We start from the raw sequence: 18,095 nt of genomic DNA, 5'->3' as shown, positions 1-18,095 counted from the left end.
CTGTCCTTGAGATACCCTACCCTGGCTTTTAAAGGCGTCAGCACATACTGCTGCTCATACTGTTGCGCTCATTCACTTTGTTGAGAGTAAATAACCTGTGAACAAATGCTGCACTCCTCTGCAGATCATGTTCTGTATTACAATATACCTTTAGAAGTCTGTCACAGATTTCAAAATAAGGGTGCATTCTTTCTCCATTGTGAAGTCACTATAAACACTGTAGCATAGTATAACCACAACAGTGGTGGAATGAACTCCCCACTGACGTCAGGACAGCAGAGTTGCTGCCAATCTTACGGCGCAGGCTGAAAACCCACCTCTTCAAGAAATAGTACCCTGAGCCTTCCACTTAGCACTTATTGTATGTATATTAGTTTGTTGCACTTATTGTATTCATATTAGTTTGTTTCTGCACTGTACTTTTGTTGTGGTTTATGCTGTTAGATGCTTGTTTAAAAAAGGAGATGCACTTATGACTTCTGGTGACTTGTAGTACTCTTGAATACCTATGTTGAATACACTTATTGTAAGTCGCTTTGGATAAAAGCGTCTGCTAAATGACTGTAATGTAATGTAATAACCGAGCATGTATCATACTAACATTATTTGCAATGGTTTCCAAAATTGTGTCAGTGTCAGGAAAAATCATAATTTGTATGTAATCCATGACCAGATTAATCCACTGGGGGTTCAGAAATGAGATGCGAGCCACTACTGACCCTTTATTTGTGGTACACTAGTTAACCACAAATATATTTAGGGATATACAGGATGCAAATTATGACACAGGTAGACAATACAGACTAATGCAGGGCCACTTTAAAGCTGTGATCATGTCATATGATATTGTATTTTACTGGTACATATTTTCAAACACATATAATTAAAAAATTTAACCAACACGTACACTCTGGGGCCTTTGAGGCCTCCTTCAGGAACCTGAGAGGCCTCCAACTTGTCAACTGGTTTGTGCTATTTTAATTATTGTGTGCGTATATGTAGGCCTTTCGTACAGAAAAACTGTACCTAATGTAGAAAGACTCATTTAAATCTGGTTCAATAGCGGCCCTGCAGCTAATTGAGCTGTTCAGGACACTTACATACAGGTGTTCGTGTGTGTCCGGATCAGTTAAAAAAGTACAGAGGCAGGTCCGTCATGTATTGCAGTGTGCTGCCATCTGTCGGGAGATGCCATTTGTTTGTTAACCAGCAGTTTGTAGGTGAACGAGCCTCACATCTTGCATGTTATATCTGCTCCTATAAAGCAACCAAATAATGAATCTTCAGAATAACTTTACGTTAAACCCTTTAGCAATACCTAAAGGAGGAGCTCCAGTATACACACAACAGCCGCTCGGAAGGTAACGTTAACGTTAGCGAATGTGTTGAACGTTCATTTATTTGAGAAAGTTTCACATTATAAACGTCGAGCAAAAGCGCCTGTTGTGTTAGTTTCAGAGTCTGACAATGTGTTTTTGTTTATCACGAGACTAACTGCCTCACGTTATTTTCAATAAACTGTTCTGTGTGAGGCTACTAGTTAGCTAACGTTATATGTAGCTAAAGCTAACAGCACAACATGCTAAACGAGCTAACTTTGCTCGCCTGGTTTCTTGATGTTAGCATTCATGTTCAGTTCAATGGTTTCAGCTGTTTGTTTTCTGTGATGAACAGAATACCCCAGGACTTCAAAGAAGCAATGCTACACATCCCAGTGAAACTAGCAAACCACACACACAACAGTCTGTCTGACATGGCTGCTAAGACACAACCAGCCCAGAAACGTGCAGGTAACTCCAGTGGACATTGAGGCACACCTAGAAACAGGCTCTCGGGATTAACACCGTATGAGGCCATACCAGTGGTTTAGCATGTCTAATCTCATTCACTTCAAATTACTTGGATTTATCAGTACAACTAACAATTTAACGAATCATGCTGCTGTGTTGTTTACTGTTATTACCTGATTTGATTCATTTCTGTATGATGTAAAAATTCTTACACAGACAGTAATTTATCACAATGAATTGATCTTTTGTTCATATTTTCATATCTGCTGATCGATTTTGATTCCATACAGAAATCCATAGAAACCAATCTCTGCCTGAAACTGTCAGAAAAGATGTCTTTAGATTCCCTTTCCAAGTCATCATTTGGGATTGTTGTGTTAATTCGTGTCCCAGTAACTTATAAAAGTCATTGGAAATTAACCAAACACAGCTAGCTTTAGTTCATTGTTGTTTAGCTGTACGTATGGCTAACTGTAATCCTTCTGATTTGACCAGGCTGTCAACATATATTTTATTGTCTCCATTGTTATTTACAGTGACACGTTCTGAGGATAAATGGAGGTCTTCATTCAAACCATTAGGACAACAAGAAGACTCTCTGGACAAAAACACTGACAGTCCACAAAGGTAAGCCAGTCCGTGATGTCTACAGTATACCGACATGGGGCCTTTCTCATTTCTCGATTACGTGCCGCCTCGTTCCTCGATCCTTTGGTCTGTGACCTGGAAATCAATCTCGGTGCTACATCTTGAAGGATGTCCCAATTCCTAAAATACCTCTTGAGGAGCGAGGAGGCATGTCTGAAGAGCCATAAGCGAGGAAACACCTTTGCAGAAGTCTTTTTGGCACTCGTGGCGAATGAAAGAGGCATGACGCACAGCTGGAATGATCTCAAACCATGGCGGGACTCAAATTACTATATCAACAACAACATTCTCTTGCATTCAGCACTAATTTACTCTATTTAATATTGTCATATAGATAGACAGGACTGTGTTTGTGTGTATATCATATATATCACTCAATCATATGTCACTCTTAATTGTTGTAAATCACAAACATACATTCTGCAACTTTTTGAATTTAATTTATAGTAAATATTGTCATGAACACTTACGCTCATCTGTACAGACCGTAGCATATAGTGGTATAACAAAAATAAAGAATCATGGATGTCGCAGAGTCATGGATGTCTCATTTTTTTTAAAAATGCCTGTTGCCTCAACTCCTCTTGCCTCGCGTCTCTTCCCCGCCTCCTCAGCTCGCATCTCCCATGCATGGGAAGTACTAGGACGGCAGGAGAGGAGGCAAGGAAAGGAATCCAGGATGTACAAACTGGGAAATGAGAAAGGCCTAAAGTGTCAGGTAGAGACTAACGTCTCCTGTCTGCACAATCCAGGACATCCCACATTTGAGCCTTTAACTTTGTCTTGTAGTGACTTGCGCTGAAATATGGGCTGTCTGAAGGTGACCGCGTTATGTATTATTCCAGGTGGCACCTTGAGGTCAAAGTGCAAGTGGCAGGAAAGAAGCAGTGGATCAGTGTGAGCTTAAAAAGATGGACACTAAATGTGCACAGCCTCTTATGAGTTATATCTTATTCCAGAAAAAGATTTTTCGCCCCGTTCCCCAACAGTTCATGTAGTTTGTTAGCACATTGTTAGTATGTGTAAGCATTAAGTGGTTATTGGTATCATCCCCGTTTATAAATGATCTATGTAATAGTAAATTGCATAACACATACACACACATACACACACTAATCCCTCATTTGTCTCCCTCAGGGTTGAAATGTATGATCCTTACGACCCTCTCTCGTCAGACTCTGAGCACGAGATGCTACAAAACGACAACAAATCCCCTCATGATGAGGATTGCGACCTGGGACGCCAGTGTTCGTCTCCAAGTAGTGGCTTCCGTAAAAAGCGCCGCTGGGGGTCATGCTACTCTGAGTCAGTGAGCCACCCCCTTGACAAATGTGACTTTAGCCCTGAAACCAGACCCACCCAGAGTGAAGGTCTCAGTCCAGGTCATAGACTGCCTGAACAACAGGCTTATAGCCTCAACACGGAATCTCTTGATCAAACGGGTTATGACTCCATAAGCAGCCCTCTGGACCACAGGGTGTGCAGCCCCGACAGGCTTATTCACGCCTCCTCCGCCCAACAGTTTCCTGCATGTTATGGAGGAGAGAGGATCGACGGGGAGGAGAGGATAATAATCCCAGAATACGAAAGAGAGGTATCACCAATAAGACTGAAAATACCACAGTTGTCATGTTTGTTTTCTGAATTAACATATTTATACAGTTTGCGTTCTGTGGTTATATTTAATTTTGAGATGTAGACTAATACAGCATACTGGCTCTGTTTGTTGTACTCTGTTATTAATTTGAACTAATACTAATTAGAGCCTGTTCTCTCCTTTGTAGATGAACACTGCTGTTAGATTATCCCCCCCCAGGTTACAGCAGGACTATCAACAGTTGAAATACTTGGGAACAGGTAAATTGGTGTTATGTCTCACCGTTTCAAATTAAATATAGGAGAAGTTAATATAAATATAGGAGAAACAGTTCTTCATATTTGTCATGTGTACATGTAGTGTATTTCCTCTATGAGCCGAATAATAATTCTGTGTATAATATTGTTCTACAGGACAGGACCAAGACTCACCTTCCACAGAGGACTCAAGAAACGGGAATATGAATATAATAATGGACAAGTAAGAACCAAAGACGCATGATTGTTTAAAGATGTTACGTGTATTCACATCACGCTCACCGGCCATAGAGACAACAAGGACAACCATGTTCACATTTTCATCATGTTTCATTTTGTCCTCTGATACAGTCGGGCTACAATCGTGCAGGACTAACTTGTGGCACAAACGTAGAACCTCAACCAATATAGATGGACGACGCACTTCACTGCCTGTTTGCACAGAAGCCAAAGTCAGTCCCAGTAGCTTGGTGTGCAGCATCAGCTGTCGGTGTGGTTGCAGTCCTGAGATTATCAGGATTTATCACAAGTATGTTGTCAAGAAGAAGGAATCCACACAGCTGTGTTCCTATGCTGGGCTAGTTGTTAGATGTCATCAGCTAAAATGTTAATCGTGTTGCCAGATTGAATGAACTAGTTGTAAATCAAATATGTCAGTCACAGCACTTAAGAACACCTTGTGGTACAGTGTAAAGACCAAGGGGAGAGAGAGAGAACATAGTCAGCATCGTGCAAACTAATAGAATTTCATACCAATATCTTTACACCTCTGCTAGCTTTGTTAGCCGCTGTAGTTGCAAAGCTTCAACTTACTCTGCAGCTAAGCGTCACTTCTGATCAATTCCTGTTTGGTCAATGTGAGTTTGTTTAAATACAGCTTTATAACCTGATATGGATGTTTTAACTTAACTCATTTAGGAATCTTTTGGCTGTTAGTCTTACAAACTGTCACTTTAGACTTGTGTGGTGACTTCAGGCCGTTTAAAAGTCTACTTTCTGGTTGTTGAATAGTTTAAGGAGATCTATCATGATTATTTTCAGGTTTGTACTTGTAATTTGGGGTTTCTTCTTGAACATGTTTACATGAAAAAGCCCAGTTTGCTCTGATTGGTCAGTGTTTACCAATCTTCTGCATCTGTGCTGTCGCCGTCTTCACAGCGTCACTGCAGCCAGAGACTCACTAGTGAGTTTAGCAGCACTTGTATAGCATAAACATCACAACTGTACGGAAGTCCTGACTGCTCGTTTACAGGCACCGTTTCTAAGTACGGGCTGTGTGCATTGAGCATTTTTCCGACATTCACAGTATTTATATAGCACCTAGACCTGCTTTATAATCAAGAAGATAATATGGGATCTTTTTATTGTTCTGCAACACTTCATGTTTTTCTTTAAGGAGACCCATCTCTTGTGACTTTTGTGAAGTTGAGTTAGCCAATGGTGGGGAGCTGGAGGATCACTTGGAGAGCAAGAGTCACTGGGACACCCTGGAGCACATCCAGCAGCAGAATAATTATGATGATCTGGTTATAGCCTTCCTGCAGGTAAGATGATACATAATGTGGTTAAATACTGAACATCCTGTTGACGATTCCTGGGTTGAATCCCCAATCTGTGCAGTATTGTCCTACTTCTTCCAAATGGTTTTTATATATAAATATATAACATAGAAACATGAACAAATGTTGGTGCATTGGTGCTCCTTGGTTGGTGATGGAACTCTTTTTTTATGTTTATATAGGAAGTCATGCAGTATAAAAGCCATCAGTGCAGCCGAGCCATAGAGGATGGTTCTCTTCAAGGTAAATATCTTTTAAAAACTGGGAGAGATGCTCACTTGTTTTGTTACAGTATTTTCTATTTGAGACAAGCAAAACCTGAATACAGCCTGAACTTTTGTTTTGTCAGCTCTGGAGGAAAATGACCACATGACAAAGATTGAAATGTTCCACTGTGCAGCTTGCAGTGCCTTTGTATCCACGTCTGCATCCTCAGTGCACACCCACATTGCCTCTCAGGAACACCTCACCAACATAAAGGTAACACTGCTGTAAAGGAGCATAATACATCATTCTTTTTTCATTATTTGTTTATTAAACATTGGCCCGAGAAGGGACGCGTTCAAGAGATGATGATCATGATGCCGATTGATTTCCTGAAGGAGTTTCAAGTGCAGCAGAGACGTTCTTGCCTCGACAAAGCAGAAACCATGATGAAGGAGCTGAAACCTCAGTTTGAACACTTCCTGAAGGTATTTAGCAAAACGCAGTACAACTAATGGCGTCATGGAAAAATGAACAAAGAACAGAGCCTAGAAAAACAGGGAGGAACTCTCTTGGTAAATATTTCCTTAAATTCAGAATTTAAACATGCAAGATACGTATTTAATTTAGTAGATCATTCTCTTTAATATTGAATGTATTACTTGATTCATTTCCTGAAGCAGCATTATCACTTTCATTCCATGCGTGTACATGGCACTTTAACTAGGGACTGCTTGGATACAATTCAGTTTTATTTTGTATTTAGTACACTTCATATGATTAGTAGCACTAGCAAATAGTACCCACCAAGGCTACTAGTGTTTATTATTAAAATGGAGTGCATTTGGACTACATCACACTCCTCAGATGCAGCGATCAGATTCCTTAATGTTTTCTTTTCTTTCAGGGTGGCAGCCCATTTGAATGATGGAAATCGTTGGAAGACTCCAAAATACTGTTTACACTGATTCAAACATCAGTCACAGCCACACATAAATGCTGCAGCACCACTAATGTACAGTAGATTGCTAAGAAAGTACATTGATTGTGTCATTCAGGATTTGTCCAAATAAAATGGAGGCATATTGTTCTCACAATATGGATTTTCTTGCATCTTTGTACACAGTCTAGTACTCCCAGGTCATCACCATTTAGTCAGTGTGTCATTTTCTAAATGTACAGATTCAATGTTTTTATAATTTGTGTGGAAAAAAAATGATTGAAAAAAGTCAACTTGTTTCTTTTTGTTTTTATTTAGAACACAAATGTTTTAAGCATTGTATCTTTGTGATATAGTACATTTGAAATAAAATAATTTGAAAACAGTATATTTAAACATTAAATATAGGTGACATGTATGAAGGGCTTCGTCAGCACTGGCTGTGCCGAGTGTCTTTTTCTTAACCACCGTCATTTTTCATTTTGTTTTTGTATTAGAAACAATGCAGTTATTGAAATACTATAAAACACTTTCTATGCATAACAAGTTTTCAGACATTTTTCTTGTACAGTAGCTCACCTTTCCACTCACGATTCCTGTAACTGTTAATTGTGAGCTTTCAGGTGCCGTCATTTTCAGTTGAATTTATCTCACCAACTCTGTGGCCTGAAAACAGAGGCTGTGGGCTTGGATTTAAACATGGTTGCAATACAAAAGAAAAATAATTCTATGTATCTTTAAAATGTGAATAGTGATACAGAAGAGAGGTGTTGACAAAAACGGACTCAAACCATGAGAAATCTGAGGTAAAAGTTGTCTTCATTAGAAATGGATTCCACACTACATTACTGCATAAAACAAGAAAACAGTCCGTCCATTTGGAATTGTATTTCCAAAAAAATGGACCATGTAAAAACAGAAAAAAGGAATAATATCCAAAATAATTAACTTTTTTCATCTGTCCAAACATGCACAATATCTCCATCATTGAGCAATATTGTACTTTTGGGTCAGCGATTGAGGAGAAAAAAAAAAAAGAGTGAAAGAACATCCAATGTACATACACATACAGGTCAGTGAACTCTAAAAAGGTCCCCGTTGGCTTCATGAAGCAGCATGTGTGGCTGTCAGAGAGCTGTCTTGGTCAGTCTTGAGGGTCGGGGAGTCCGCGGGCAGCAAGGCGACCTCTACCATGCTTAGCCCAGTGTGAGGGACACTAGTGTTCATAATGTGTCTCTGTAAATGTTTGATCCAGTCCTCCTGGACCGACAAGGGACCCTGGAAGACGAGGTCACAGAACCTGTCAAGAGAAGAAGAGATTGAACATAACGGATCAACACGCAGTGGTTTTGAGCCACGCTTAGCAGCATGTCTAGGGATAGGAGCACCGGTCTGAGGCCGGTGGCACCACTTTGATCCAGACTAAAGTTATTGGATGCCATGAAAAGCTGTACTGACAGTCATGTCCCCCTCAGGATGAATTGCAATAACTTTGGTGATCAATTAATGTTTTATCTGGTGCCACCAAGAGGTCTAAATTACATTTTTAATAATAACTTGGTTTATGATCAAATACCTGCATATTGTTATGATTCCAATGCTTCCATTGGTGCGCATGAACAGGAGAGGCCAGCCAAAATCAGAACTTCACTTAATACATTGCTTAGGTTTAGATTCAATTTATTTTTTAGACAAACTGTATAAAACAAATTAAACTCATTTTTAAGACAACTACTACTACCATCATGTTCATTGTGCAAAATTTGGTGTTTATTGTCAACTTACAATAAAAGTCTGTGCAACCAATTTGTTTTTACTGGGCCTCTGCTGTTTTGCTGCCTTTGTTTAGATTTAGTTGTTCCAGTTTTGGTTCAGCTGTTATTTTACAATGCATGATCATCACAATGATTGTTTGCGACATATAATTTCACTCTCAGTTTCACCATGTTTGGGCTACATCCATGACAATAGGCCTCTCAGTCATCTAGGCAGTTTTAGTTTTACAAATAAAGTGGATTGGCAACAGAAGCAAATAGACCACAACAATTACCCAGGGCAACAATCACTGTTGAAGTCTGTTAGACTGCAGATGCAATATTATCCGCCATTTAAAAAGACTGAGTATTATAAACAAAATACAAGCACTACCTGCAGGTGAGCCTGTACATTTCCTCTGGAGTTTGTGGTAAGGGCAGTGTCTTCTTCTTTGAGCCAGGCCTTGAGCGTTGCCTCCTTGCTTTACAGTCGAATGCTGAAAGACAGAATTAACTGTATTACTTTACAGCCCTACCTTTGAGATCACAGCACAGCCTTGCCAATTTAACATTTAAAAAATGGACACAAAGTGTATGACAACCACAAAAAAGTTAGGATGTTGTTTAGTGAAAATTGTCACAGTCAGTGACAGTTTGGATGACTGGACCTTAGCAGCCTTCACTTTATTCATACTCATGTTTTCGCCTCGTGACAGTGAGGTGAATGGTCTGGCTGAGGTGTCTCTTCTGTATTGGCCCAATCAAGAGTAGCTATGACACAAGGCCCCAGATATAAGTGTGATGATCGGTGACCGAAGGAAAAGTAGGCCCTGAAAGCTTTCTGCCAAGAAGAGGTCGCTCCTCCCACAGATGCACCCACCAAGCTCCACAATTAAAATCTTTGCAATATCTTACCCGCTGACGCCCTTCTGGATCCTTACCTTGGGGAGGACACAAATAACCCCTGGTACACTAATTATAACTATAATTTGGACATCACAACGTCTTGTGGTATCTGGCCCCGCAGACAGGTTTGGCTAAAGCTTTCTTGAGGTATCAGTCTGAGATTTCTGCTGACATACCCACACAGTGGAGGTGAATGGATTTCATTTGTCAAAAACCGAAACAGTTACTCAGGTACAACTGGGTAGGCAGAATTTATCTCCAGCATGTCTGATCAGATCAACAGTTTTTTGGTCAGAAGATCGAGTGAAGGAAGTAATGGCTGAAAAGTCTTCTCTGTTTCTTGAGATTGTAATGAACATAATGAAGCATTATGAAAACTGTCCTGAGTAACTGGGACATTATTTCTGTAAAGACACACTGCTGTTTACCTTTTCCTATAAATAAATATAATTGTTTAATGCTTTGAGCAGGACATACAAGTTAAACTAGCAGTAGGATGAACTGACTCTTCATATGTGAATGTGCCTTTGCTACAGTAATAATTTAAATACTGCTGTTGGACGACTCTCATGGAATGTGTTTATTTGTTCTTGGATCAATGACACAATGCCAAGTATTCCTGTCTCTTTAAAAACAAAAACAAAAATCGATATCCTGAGTTAAAGGTACCCTTTGGAGGTTTTGACCACGAGTAACGTTGTTGAGCAATGTTTTGTTTGTATCCCGAGCACACAAGTGATGTGGCACATCATATTCCTGCCAATGGTTTCATGCTCATCCACTGATTGACAGTAAGTGGTGGTGGAGGAAGAAGACTGCTAGCGAGACAGGATGAATAGAAACAACGCAGGTTTTGACATATTAAAAAAATACTGATTTATGAGTAAGGAAATCTATTCTATTTAGGCCTCAAGGAATGAGAAACTGTGAATGTAAACACAACTGTGGTTGTTTACATAAAAACATCACAGGGTATCCTTTAGGTAAGTTGATATCAACTCATATAATTTATTTCTGTGCCTAAAGGTTGGTCCATGTGTGTGTGAAATTTTGGGCCAGTTTTGACAAATTTCCCAGTCTGAGATTTTGAAGAACTCCGGTACGTTCTGTCTGTTCTGAAAACTCTATTGCTAGAGCGTTCAAGTTCCTTAATAGAAGTTTTAATTGGTATGAGTCGCTGGTGCAGCAACAAGGATGAGAACCTTCACTGGTTTCCCCACCTTCCAATCATTAACAATTGTGTTAATTGGAACACGTAACCAACCCACAGACACCACTATCAGGATTGGATCCTCAGGATCGAAGACGGAGGGAACATTTACTTCTGCACAAGACCAAAGTTTTGATTTGCTGAGCAATGGCACATACCATTTTATAAATTAATGTGATTTAACTCACTACAATCAATGTATTTATCAAAACACTGCTTGTGGATAATTATGCCACAGATTGCTACTACGCTCTTAAAGTGGATGTTTTCATCGTCTTCAACTTAAACTGTTGCTGATGACACTTACTGTTTCCGTCAAGTAAGGCATTCCTTTTTCGTTTTGTGTATGCCCGGAGGTGATTCGACAAGCTAACTCCACTGTGGAAAGTTGCATTGCAGTGGACGCAAACCTTCCTGTTGAATTCACCTTTCTCTGTAAAAAGACACAAAATACAAAGAAAAACAAATAAGTGAAATCCTAAATAACATCGTGCTTATTTGTTCCCTTTGTTTGGCAAGTTTATAATTCATAAAAGTCCCACAGTGTAAGATAAAAAAATATCTTTGTTCCATATAACAAACTATGAATGTATAATTGCTACTATTCCGCTATTAAGGTTAGTGCAACATGTTCATCAGTTTAGGCCACATAATCAGAAGGTATTTTGATAATGTCATTCTCTGCCTTTATGCTGATGACACCTTACTTTAACAACACATAAGATCTGATGATCAGTACTCAGATATTTGCTAAAAACAACTGCTGCAGATGTTAATGTCTCAGTGTGAGTTTTAGAGTAAACATTTTAATTACCTCCCCCGAGCCTTTAAAAGCTGATGCAGGATATTAGTAGTAGATGGTTGGCTTTTTTATGTACTCGTCTTATCTTTATTTTTAACTTTTTATAACCTAGTCTATACACAAACATGAAAATAGAGCCAGACCCTTGACAAGCCAATATTACAAAAATTGAAGTACACAAAAATTAAAAAACACTTCTTATTAACTGCATTCTTTATGTATCATGTAAGTTTTCTTGTTTCAAGTTAAATACACGTTTGTGTAATAAGTTGCTATTAGATTGACTATTATCATATTAGAGATATTCAACACAGTTTTTGACAATAAATAATATGAAGAGAATTACAGGATTCTTACAGACTGTACGAAATGAATCAAGTGTCTAAGTGGAGAATTCCACTTCTAGTCTTACCTTCTGGTTACTACTGAGGAAGTTAACTTACCGCATAGCAAGTTTGGCAGTGAAGATGCAAGTCTTGATCCTGAACTGTGCTCATTGTTTGAAGAAACCGCCAACATGTTTCTTGACATGTGAGAAGACCCCTTTATTCTCCCGTCTTCCTGACACTTCCTCTTCTTCAGAATTCCTATCAAGGCAGTCGTCCCCGAGAGTGAATTTTTAACATCCAACTTAGTGTCTAGTTGCTTTTTTTCAGATTCCATTTCCACTAAAGAAAATGTGGGCATCACTGCTCTGGCATCAGCGCAAACGCTTGGAAAATAATTACTTTTTGGGATTCCAATGGGCGACGGCGTGAAACGATCAACATTGGACACCTTCGGTGAAGCACCATATTGGAAATGGTTCCGTCTCTTTCCCAGGATTTGAATTGCCCGCTGGAACTCCTTCTTGTCGCGCATCAACTCCCGGAGTAAAAATAATGGGGATTTGTTTTTTGTTGCAAAACTTCTACCAAGCTTTTTGAGGTGGCCTCGTATGTGGTTGGACTGTCCAGTCCTGTTATCAAATGAGTCCCCACATAACGGACAGGAGTGAATGGTCTTAACAGTCTCAGATTCTGACTCCAGCTGTAACGCTGAAAAAAAACAAAGAAAACGTAAACGTACGTAAACAGCTGTTCAGCACTGTTTACGCTTGGCAGTTAAGCTAACAATACATGTACAATCTTAAACACATCTTAACTTTTTTTAAGTACATATAACAGAAAACTACAGTTCAAAGCTTGGGTTTTATTTTCGCTGCCTTGTCCATTGGTGGAATTGGTAGTGAGAACATTGAACTCCCCAAATGATTATGAATAGATGGCTAAAAAGAGGTTCAATGGGGCAACGTACAATCATGTAGGTTTATAACAAGCCGAGTTTGTCCAGAATAGTTACAATTTCATTTGGGAGGTAGAACCGAAAGTTAGCACACCAAGAATGTCTCCAATAATCTTTCATTTCGTCGAAAAAACAAAGTGTGCACGACTATGTTCAGTACCTTAGGTAATAGTTGACTTAAGATGTCAGTCTGTAAACTCATTTTACTGTTAGCTCTTATCTTTTTATCAAAGAACTGACTAATCTGGGGTTTGTTTACAACCTGTATGATTGTCTGACCCCTTGTTGTTTGTTGCCCTAGTGGACCTATTTTTAGAGCTGATGCCACATTCGAAAATCTGAGGACTTACTTGTTAAGTTTATTGCTCAAAAATAACATATGGCACGGATGGCCAGAGTCATAAAAATAAAAGCCAAGTTGTAATAAAGCATAGATTCCCTTTAATAGAAGAACATGCAATAAGTACGCAATTACCTTTTTTCAATCTCCGGAACGCTGAAATCTTTCGTCGAATTCGTGGCCTTCTGTCTTGAGATGCCACCTGCTCAGGAGACACTACATGGCGTGCATTGTAGCTCAGTCCAACCCTATGAAGATGCCCTCGGACATGATTGGACAATCCAACACCCGATTCAAAGACTGCAGGACAGTATGGACAGTTCTTGCTGCCCGGTTCCAACTCCAAATCAAAATCCTCTGTGAAGTCTTCACTCAGTGGTATTTCGTGGGAGTCAATGGTTTCTTGGAAGACTTCCGTTTCTATGCATTCTTCTTTGATTTCAGGGTCGGTTTGGTCTTGCTCTTCAGTCTTTATTTTCTCAAATAGCCTTTTAGACGCCTGCAGGGCACCCCTCATGGACATTCTTCTGCTATAGGTATAAATTATGTTTTGTTTTTCTTTCTTGATACCGTTGTCAAAAAGGTCAGTGTCCGCATCTGTATCTGTATCGTTAAACTGGAAAATGTCTTTGTCTTGATAGTCGGACAATTCTTCTTCTTCTTCTTCCTCTTCTTCTTCTTCCTCCTCTTCTTCCTCTTCTTGGTTCATTTTATTGGGACTTGGCAGATGTTTTGGTAAGATGAAGCATGAAGCTTGGTCAGAGGTGTTGCGATATGGGATGGACATCTTCCTTTTAGACGGTGACTTTCTGACTGTTGACTGATCTATTTCGGCAGCATTGGATGTCATCCTATGGCCATTTGGAGATGAAGCTGAATCTTCAACCTTAATAGTCAATGTTCCTGGCAGCTGATCAGAGTCATCGTTGTCACCTTTGGAATCCTGAACAGATGTTCTGAGATTATTGCTTTCCTTCCTCTGTTCTGGAGTTTTCTTTCCATGTCTTTGTCGGGATAGGAGAACATTTATGGATTTGTCCAGCTTTGACTCTGTCAGTTGAGACTTGAGACCTCTCTTAATCTTGCTATTTTTGAATAAGTCTGAAATGTCATTGGAGTCACTTGGTGAACAAGCTCTTTTGGAGGGGATCTGGTTTTTTATAGAGATTTTAGATGTAATCTCTGCATCTTCCACAGAAGTTTTAGTAGTAGGCACGTGTAGCTCCTTAGATGGTTGTGCGTTTTTCTCACTATGCTGTTCTGCTTCGTTTTCCTCTAAAGTTTGTTGATGGCGGCGCAGAAGGTGATTCTGAAAAACACTTTTGCTAAAAGCTCTATAAGAACAAATGTTACAGGAGAAGATTTCAGAGTCATCATCATCCTTCTGGATTTGCTTTCTAACAGTAATAACAGTATGCTCCATAATGTTATGTCTCCTAAGATCCGTCTCACTCAGTGTCCTGAAGCTACATTTGTCACATCTAAACTTTCTCTTGTCCTTCTCGTGTGTTTTCGCATGTTGCACAAATGTGTTTGGGCAGTTTGTAACAAACACGCACTGAGGGCAGAAGAGCTTCTTCTTTTCATTCCCGCCTCTGATCTCAGTAAGTCTTGCCGTTTTGTCTTTGTGGATGGACATGTGCTCGATAAGTGAAACACTTTGTCTGAAGGACTGTCCACATTCTCGGCATATAAAAGGCTTTGGCGAGATATTTGGAGAGTCAACATGAGACTTCATATGACGATGCAAATGATGCTCTTTCTTGAAAATGAGCTTACATTTTGAGCAAGGATAACATGATGGCTTCTCCTCTGAATGAGAGTTTATGGTGAGCCTCCCCTTCAGTGGTGAAAGCCCATGACCTATACTGTTCTCATGAGAATTTCTTGCAGGTGCATTGTAAAGAATTTCCTTGATGGCCTTTACAGTTCCATTGGGATACGTGGAAACTTTCCCTGTTGGCGACGACTGTGACTGGGAGAAATTTCTTGAATTTCTGACTTTCCTGACAGGAATGGAGTCTACTTGGTCTTCAGCATCAGACAATTCCTCAGATGACTTGTGGCTCAGTTCAGGATAAAGGTCTTCTGACGGATCCACCATGACAACCATGTCCATTTTCCGCTTCCTTCTCCTTTGGCTGTTAGCAGAAGAGACTTCATCTTTAGGCTCCTCACCAGGTGAATCACCATGGTTCTCCCACAGAAACTGCATAAACTCTCTGTGAGGGTCCCACTGAAGGTCACTGGTGCTGCTAAAATTATCCAATGAGTTCTCAGGTGAGTCTACATCAAAACCCCAAATTCCTGCAGTATCAATTTCCTGCACAGTTTTTAGTGGGGTGATGCTCTTTGCCTCCTCTTTCTCTGTGGAGATGTTGTTGAGTTCATGGGCTTGTGTAGCCTGATGCGAAGACGGTCCATTTCCCAGGCCAACCGGGGACAACATATCTGTGTTTGACAGAACATCTAGAACACTGTTTTGTTTCAGAGGTTTGCCGAAAGAATTGGTGCAACAGGCTGAATCTTGTGCCATTCTCACTGGCTCTTGCAGGAGTGTGAGGGCATTGATCTCAGGATCTGCATCTTTGTCGTCTTCATCAACACCTGTCAGACATGACATTTCAGCTGCCATGACCTGAAAAAGAAAAGTAGATCTTTCTTAGATAATCCCTAACCCAAACGTGTTTGACTACAAAACCAACAGTTATCACTGTATCCCAAGAGTTAAATGTAAACCTTTATAATTTAAGGCATAGTCAATCAGAGATAGATGATCTCTGCGCAATAACAGATAACTGATCTGGGTAAAGTTGTTGCTTTTCCATGTTCAAATTATAAAAGTTAAATTACCGCCTTTGTAATATTCTTGTGCCTTTGGAATTTTGCCTTGATAGTTTCAAGGTTGTACAACTCCAAAAAATGTGTCATGAAGGCACAAATGATTGTGAGATAAACAGTAGACAAACGGTGTTCGTGTTACAAAGTAATCTAGCAGGAATGTGTACTTGCATGTATTTGATTGGTTACCACAGCGCCTTGTTGCATAACCCTGCGTTGTTTTGCTGGAGCCCTCTATGTCAACGGACTGGCTCCATTGAAATTAATGAATTGGCGCTCAAGTCAATTCTCAATGGGGCCTTTAAGAAAATCTCTACATTTTTGACACTCCATGTCCCGATATCGCCACCCAGAAATGTCAACTTTGGACACACGATATCTTATAATCGAATGGGTACATTGCCGTGGCTTTTTCTTTGTTGTTGGACCTGGAAATTGTAATTTTAACGTTTGTCCACCATGCGAAATTAGCTTCAAAGCCTGGCGCTCTTCCTGGGGGCTTGGTCAGGCCATGTGTGTGCATGCAAGTCCTAGAGTGTGTGCCCCACTGGATAGCTAAAACCGACTGCTCTAACGGCGGACGTTCTTTACAGCAGTGTTGCAGAATCTCAGTGTGAAAGGGGCTACTGCTAGCTCTGTCAGTACTTTTGGTGTTGCTTAGAGTGTTTGGGCAGTTAGCACTGTTAGCTGCTAGCGCTGGCTCAGCTGCCACCATGTTGAGAGCTGTGTGGAGGCAATCCTTCAATCATAGACATGCTCCTAATTTGGAATTTAGCACATTCAAGGAAATTACAAGGGGTATATTTCACTGTTCTCTGACATTTTATAACAAAACAATTGGCATATTAATCAACCATCAACCATCAGATTAGATTATAATTAAAACTTTTAGCATGCTTTAGCATATGTCACAGGCATACCAGTTATATTTGGGCTTTCACAAGTCCAATATACAATGTTACCTACGAGCTACAGTTCCCGATAGGTAGTTCTTAGTTATTATAATGTGCTTTTATGATGTAAAACTAAATTGTCTATAGTTACTTGCAATGTCTCCAGAGTTATCTTCTGGACTCATACAGCATTCATTGAATACAAAATAAATATGGCTAAATATAATACACACTTGACACTTTGCTAAGATAATTAATTTTGGCCATTTACAATGCTACAAGGTCGCAAGTGTGAGAGGTCTGGGATTTGAAGGGCAATAAAAGTGTCATACCAAGTGAATGCTCCCGTGGCAGTGAGAGGTGTTTATAACATTTACACAGCAGCAACAACAACTGCAAAGAGATGGATCTCGTCAATGGCTTTTGATGAGCGGTGGTGGATTTTGTACAGAGTTACAACTTTCAACACAGTAGTTCAGTTATATACCAACCCACAGCAGTTGGGATGCGTTTCAAAACGTGCCTACATACAGAGCATATTCGATCATTTATACCATGTCCTGTAACGGTATCATTGCATATCTTCGGGGTTTATGTCACGCTGTGTTGTTGGATGCTGCTTGCTGGAGCTGCAGACCACTCCATAAGACTGTTCCATAGCAAAACCTATTCGTGAGGCTAAACTATAGCTCATGACAATCGTCCCTCGCTACTCACTACACAGACATCAATACAATGATGAAAAACCAACAAACGTTACCTCTGAGCGGTGCGGATGGAGACAGGGCACAATTTAAACGCTGCATTGAATAATTTCTTACTTTCGTCTTCCATCTATTTCACAGTCGCCATTTTCCGTGGTGGTCTGGTGTGGGACAGATCATTTATTTTGTAAGGGTAACCGTACATACAACTGGCTCTACCGTAACAAAACAAAGACTTCCCCCAATGATTGCGTTTGATTGTGAAAGGTTTTTATAAAATATATAATTAAAATGTTACGCAAATTACTGACTCGTATGATATCGTCGCGTAATGTTACGAGTCGGCGCCATGTCCCCCCCGGAAGA

The 18,095-nt window shown here is 40.0% G+C and overlaps 2 protein-coding genes across 5 annotated transcripts; one reads left to right on the top strand and one right to left on the bottom strand.

The window, feature by feature from the left end:
- The first annotated feature begins 512 nt into the window (after positions 1-512).
- LOC116387810 (uncharacterized) lies at positions 513-9,696 on the top strand. Of its 3 annotated transcripts, none has more exons than XR_004213040.1 (11): positions 513-1,361; positions 1,675-1,790; positions 2,327-2,417; positions 3,576-4,032; positions 4,223-4,295; positions 4,449-4,515; positions 5,689-5,836; positions 6,034-6,094; positions 6,201-6,331; positions 6,454-6,630; positions 6,963-9,696. XR_004213040.1 is itself a non-coding variant. In XM_031855208.1 (11 exons), the coding sequence occupies exons 1-11, from the start codon at positions 1,276-1,278 to the stop codon at positions 6,981-6,983; spliced, it is 1,341 nt and encodes a 446-aa protein (XP_031711068.1). In that variant the 5' UTR covers positions 513-1,275; the 3' UTR covers positions 6,984-9,696. The 3 variants fall into 3 exon arrangements, 2 of the variants coding, with proteins under 2 accessions (XP_031711068.1, XP_031711067.1); XM_031855208.1 differs by having other exon boundaries at positions 6,454-6,543; XM_031855207.1 differs by lacking the exon at positions 6,963-9,696 and having other exon boundaries at positions 6,454-6,735.
- znf644a (zinc finger protein 644a) lies at positions 7,246-17,890 on the bottom strand. 2 transcript variants are annotated; one of them, XM_031855192.1, is made up of 6 exons: positions 17,786-17,890; positions 13,427-15,929; positions 12,111-12,704; positions 11,173-11,298; positions 9,144-9,246; positions 7,246-8,295 (listed from the first exon to the last, which is right to left on the bottom strand). In XM_031855192.1, the coding sequence occupies exons 2-6, from the start codon at positions 15,924-15,926 to the stop codon at positions 8,100-8,102; spliced, it is 3,519 nt and encodes a 1,172-aa protein (XP_031711052.1). In that variant the 5' UTR covers positions 15,927-15,929; positions 17,786-17,890; the 3' UTR covers positions 7,246-8,099. The 2 variants fall into 2 exon arrangements, with proteins under 2 accessions (XP_031711052.1, XP_031711053.1); XM_031855193.1 differs by having other exon boundaries at positions 17,847-17,884.
- Positions 17,891-18,095: the final 205 nt, after the last annotated feature.

Source organism: Anarrhichthys ocellatus, unplaced genomic scaffold (assembly GCF_004355925.1).
Source record: "Anarrhichthys ocellatus isolate YVR2014 unplaced genomic scaffold, GSC_Weel_1.0 scaffold15, whole genome shotgun sequence".
Classification (NCBI taxonomy): domain Eukaryota; kingdom Metazoa; phylum Chordata; class Actinopteri; order Perciformes; family Anarhichadidae; genus Anarrhichthys; species Anarrhichthys ocellatus.
This window is presented reverse-complemented; position numbering and strand designations above follow the sequence as displayed.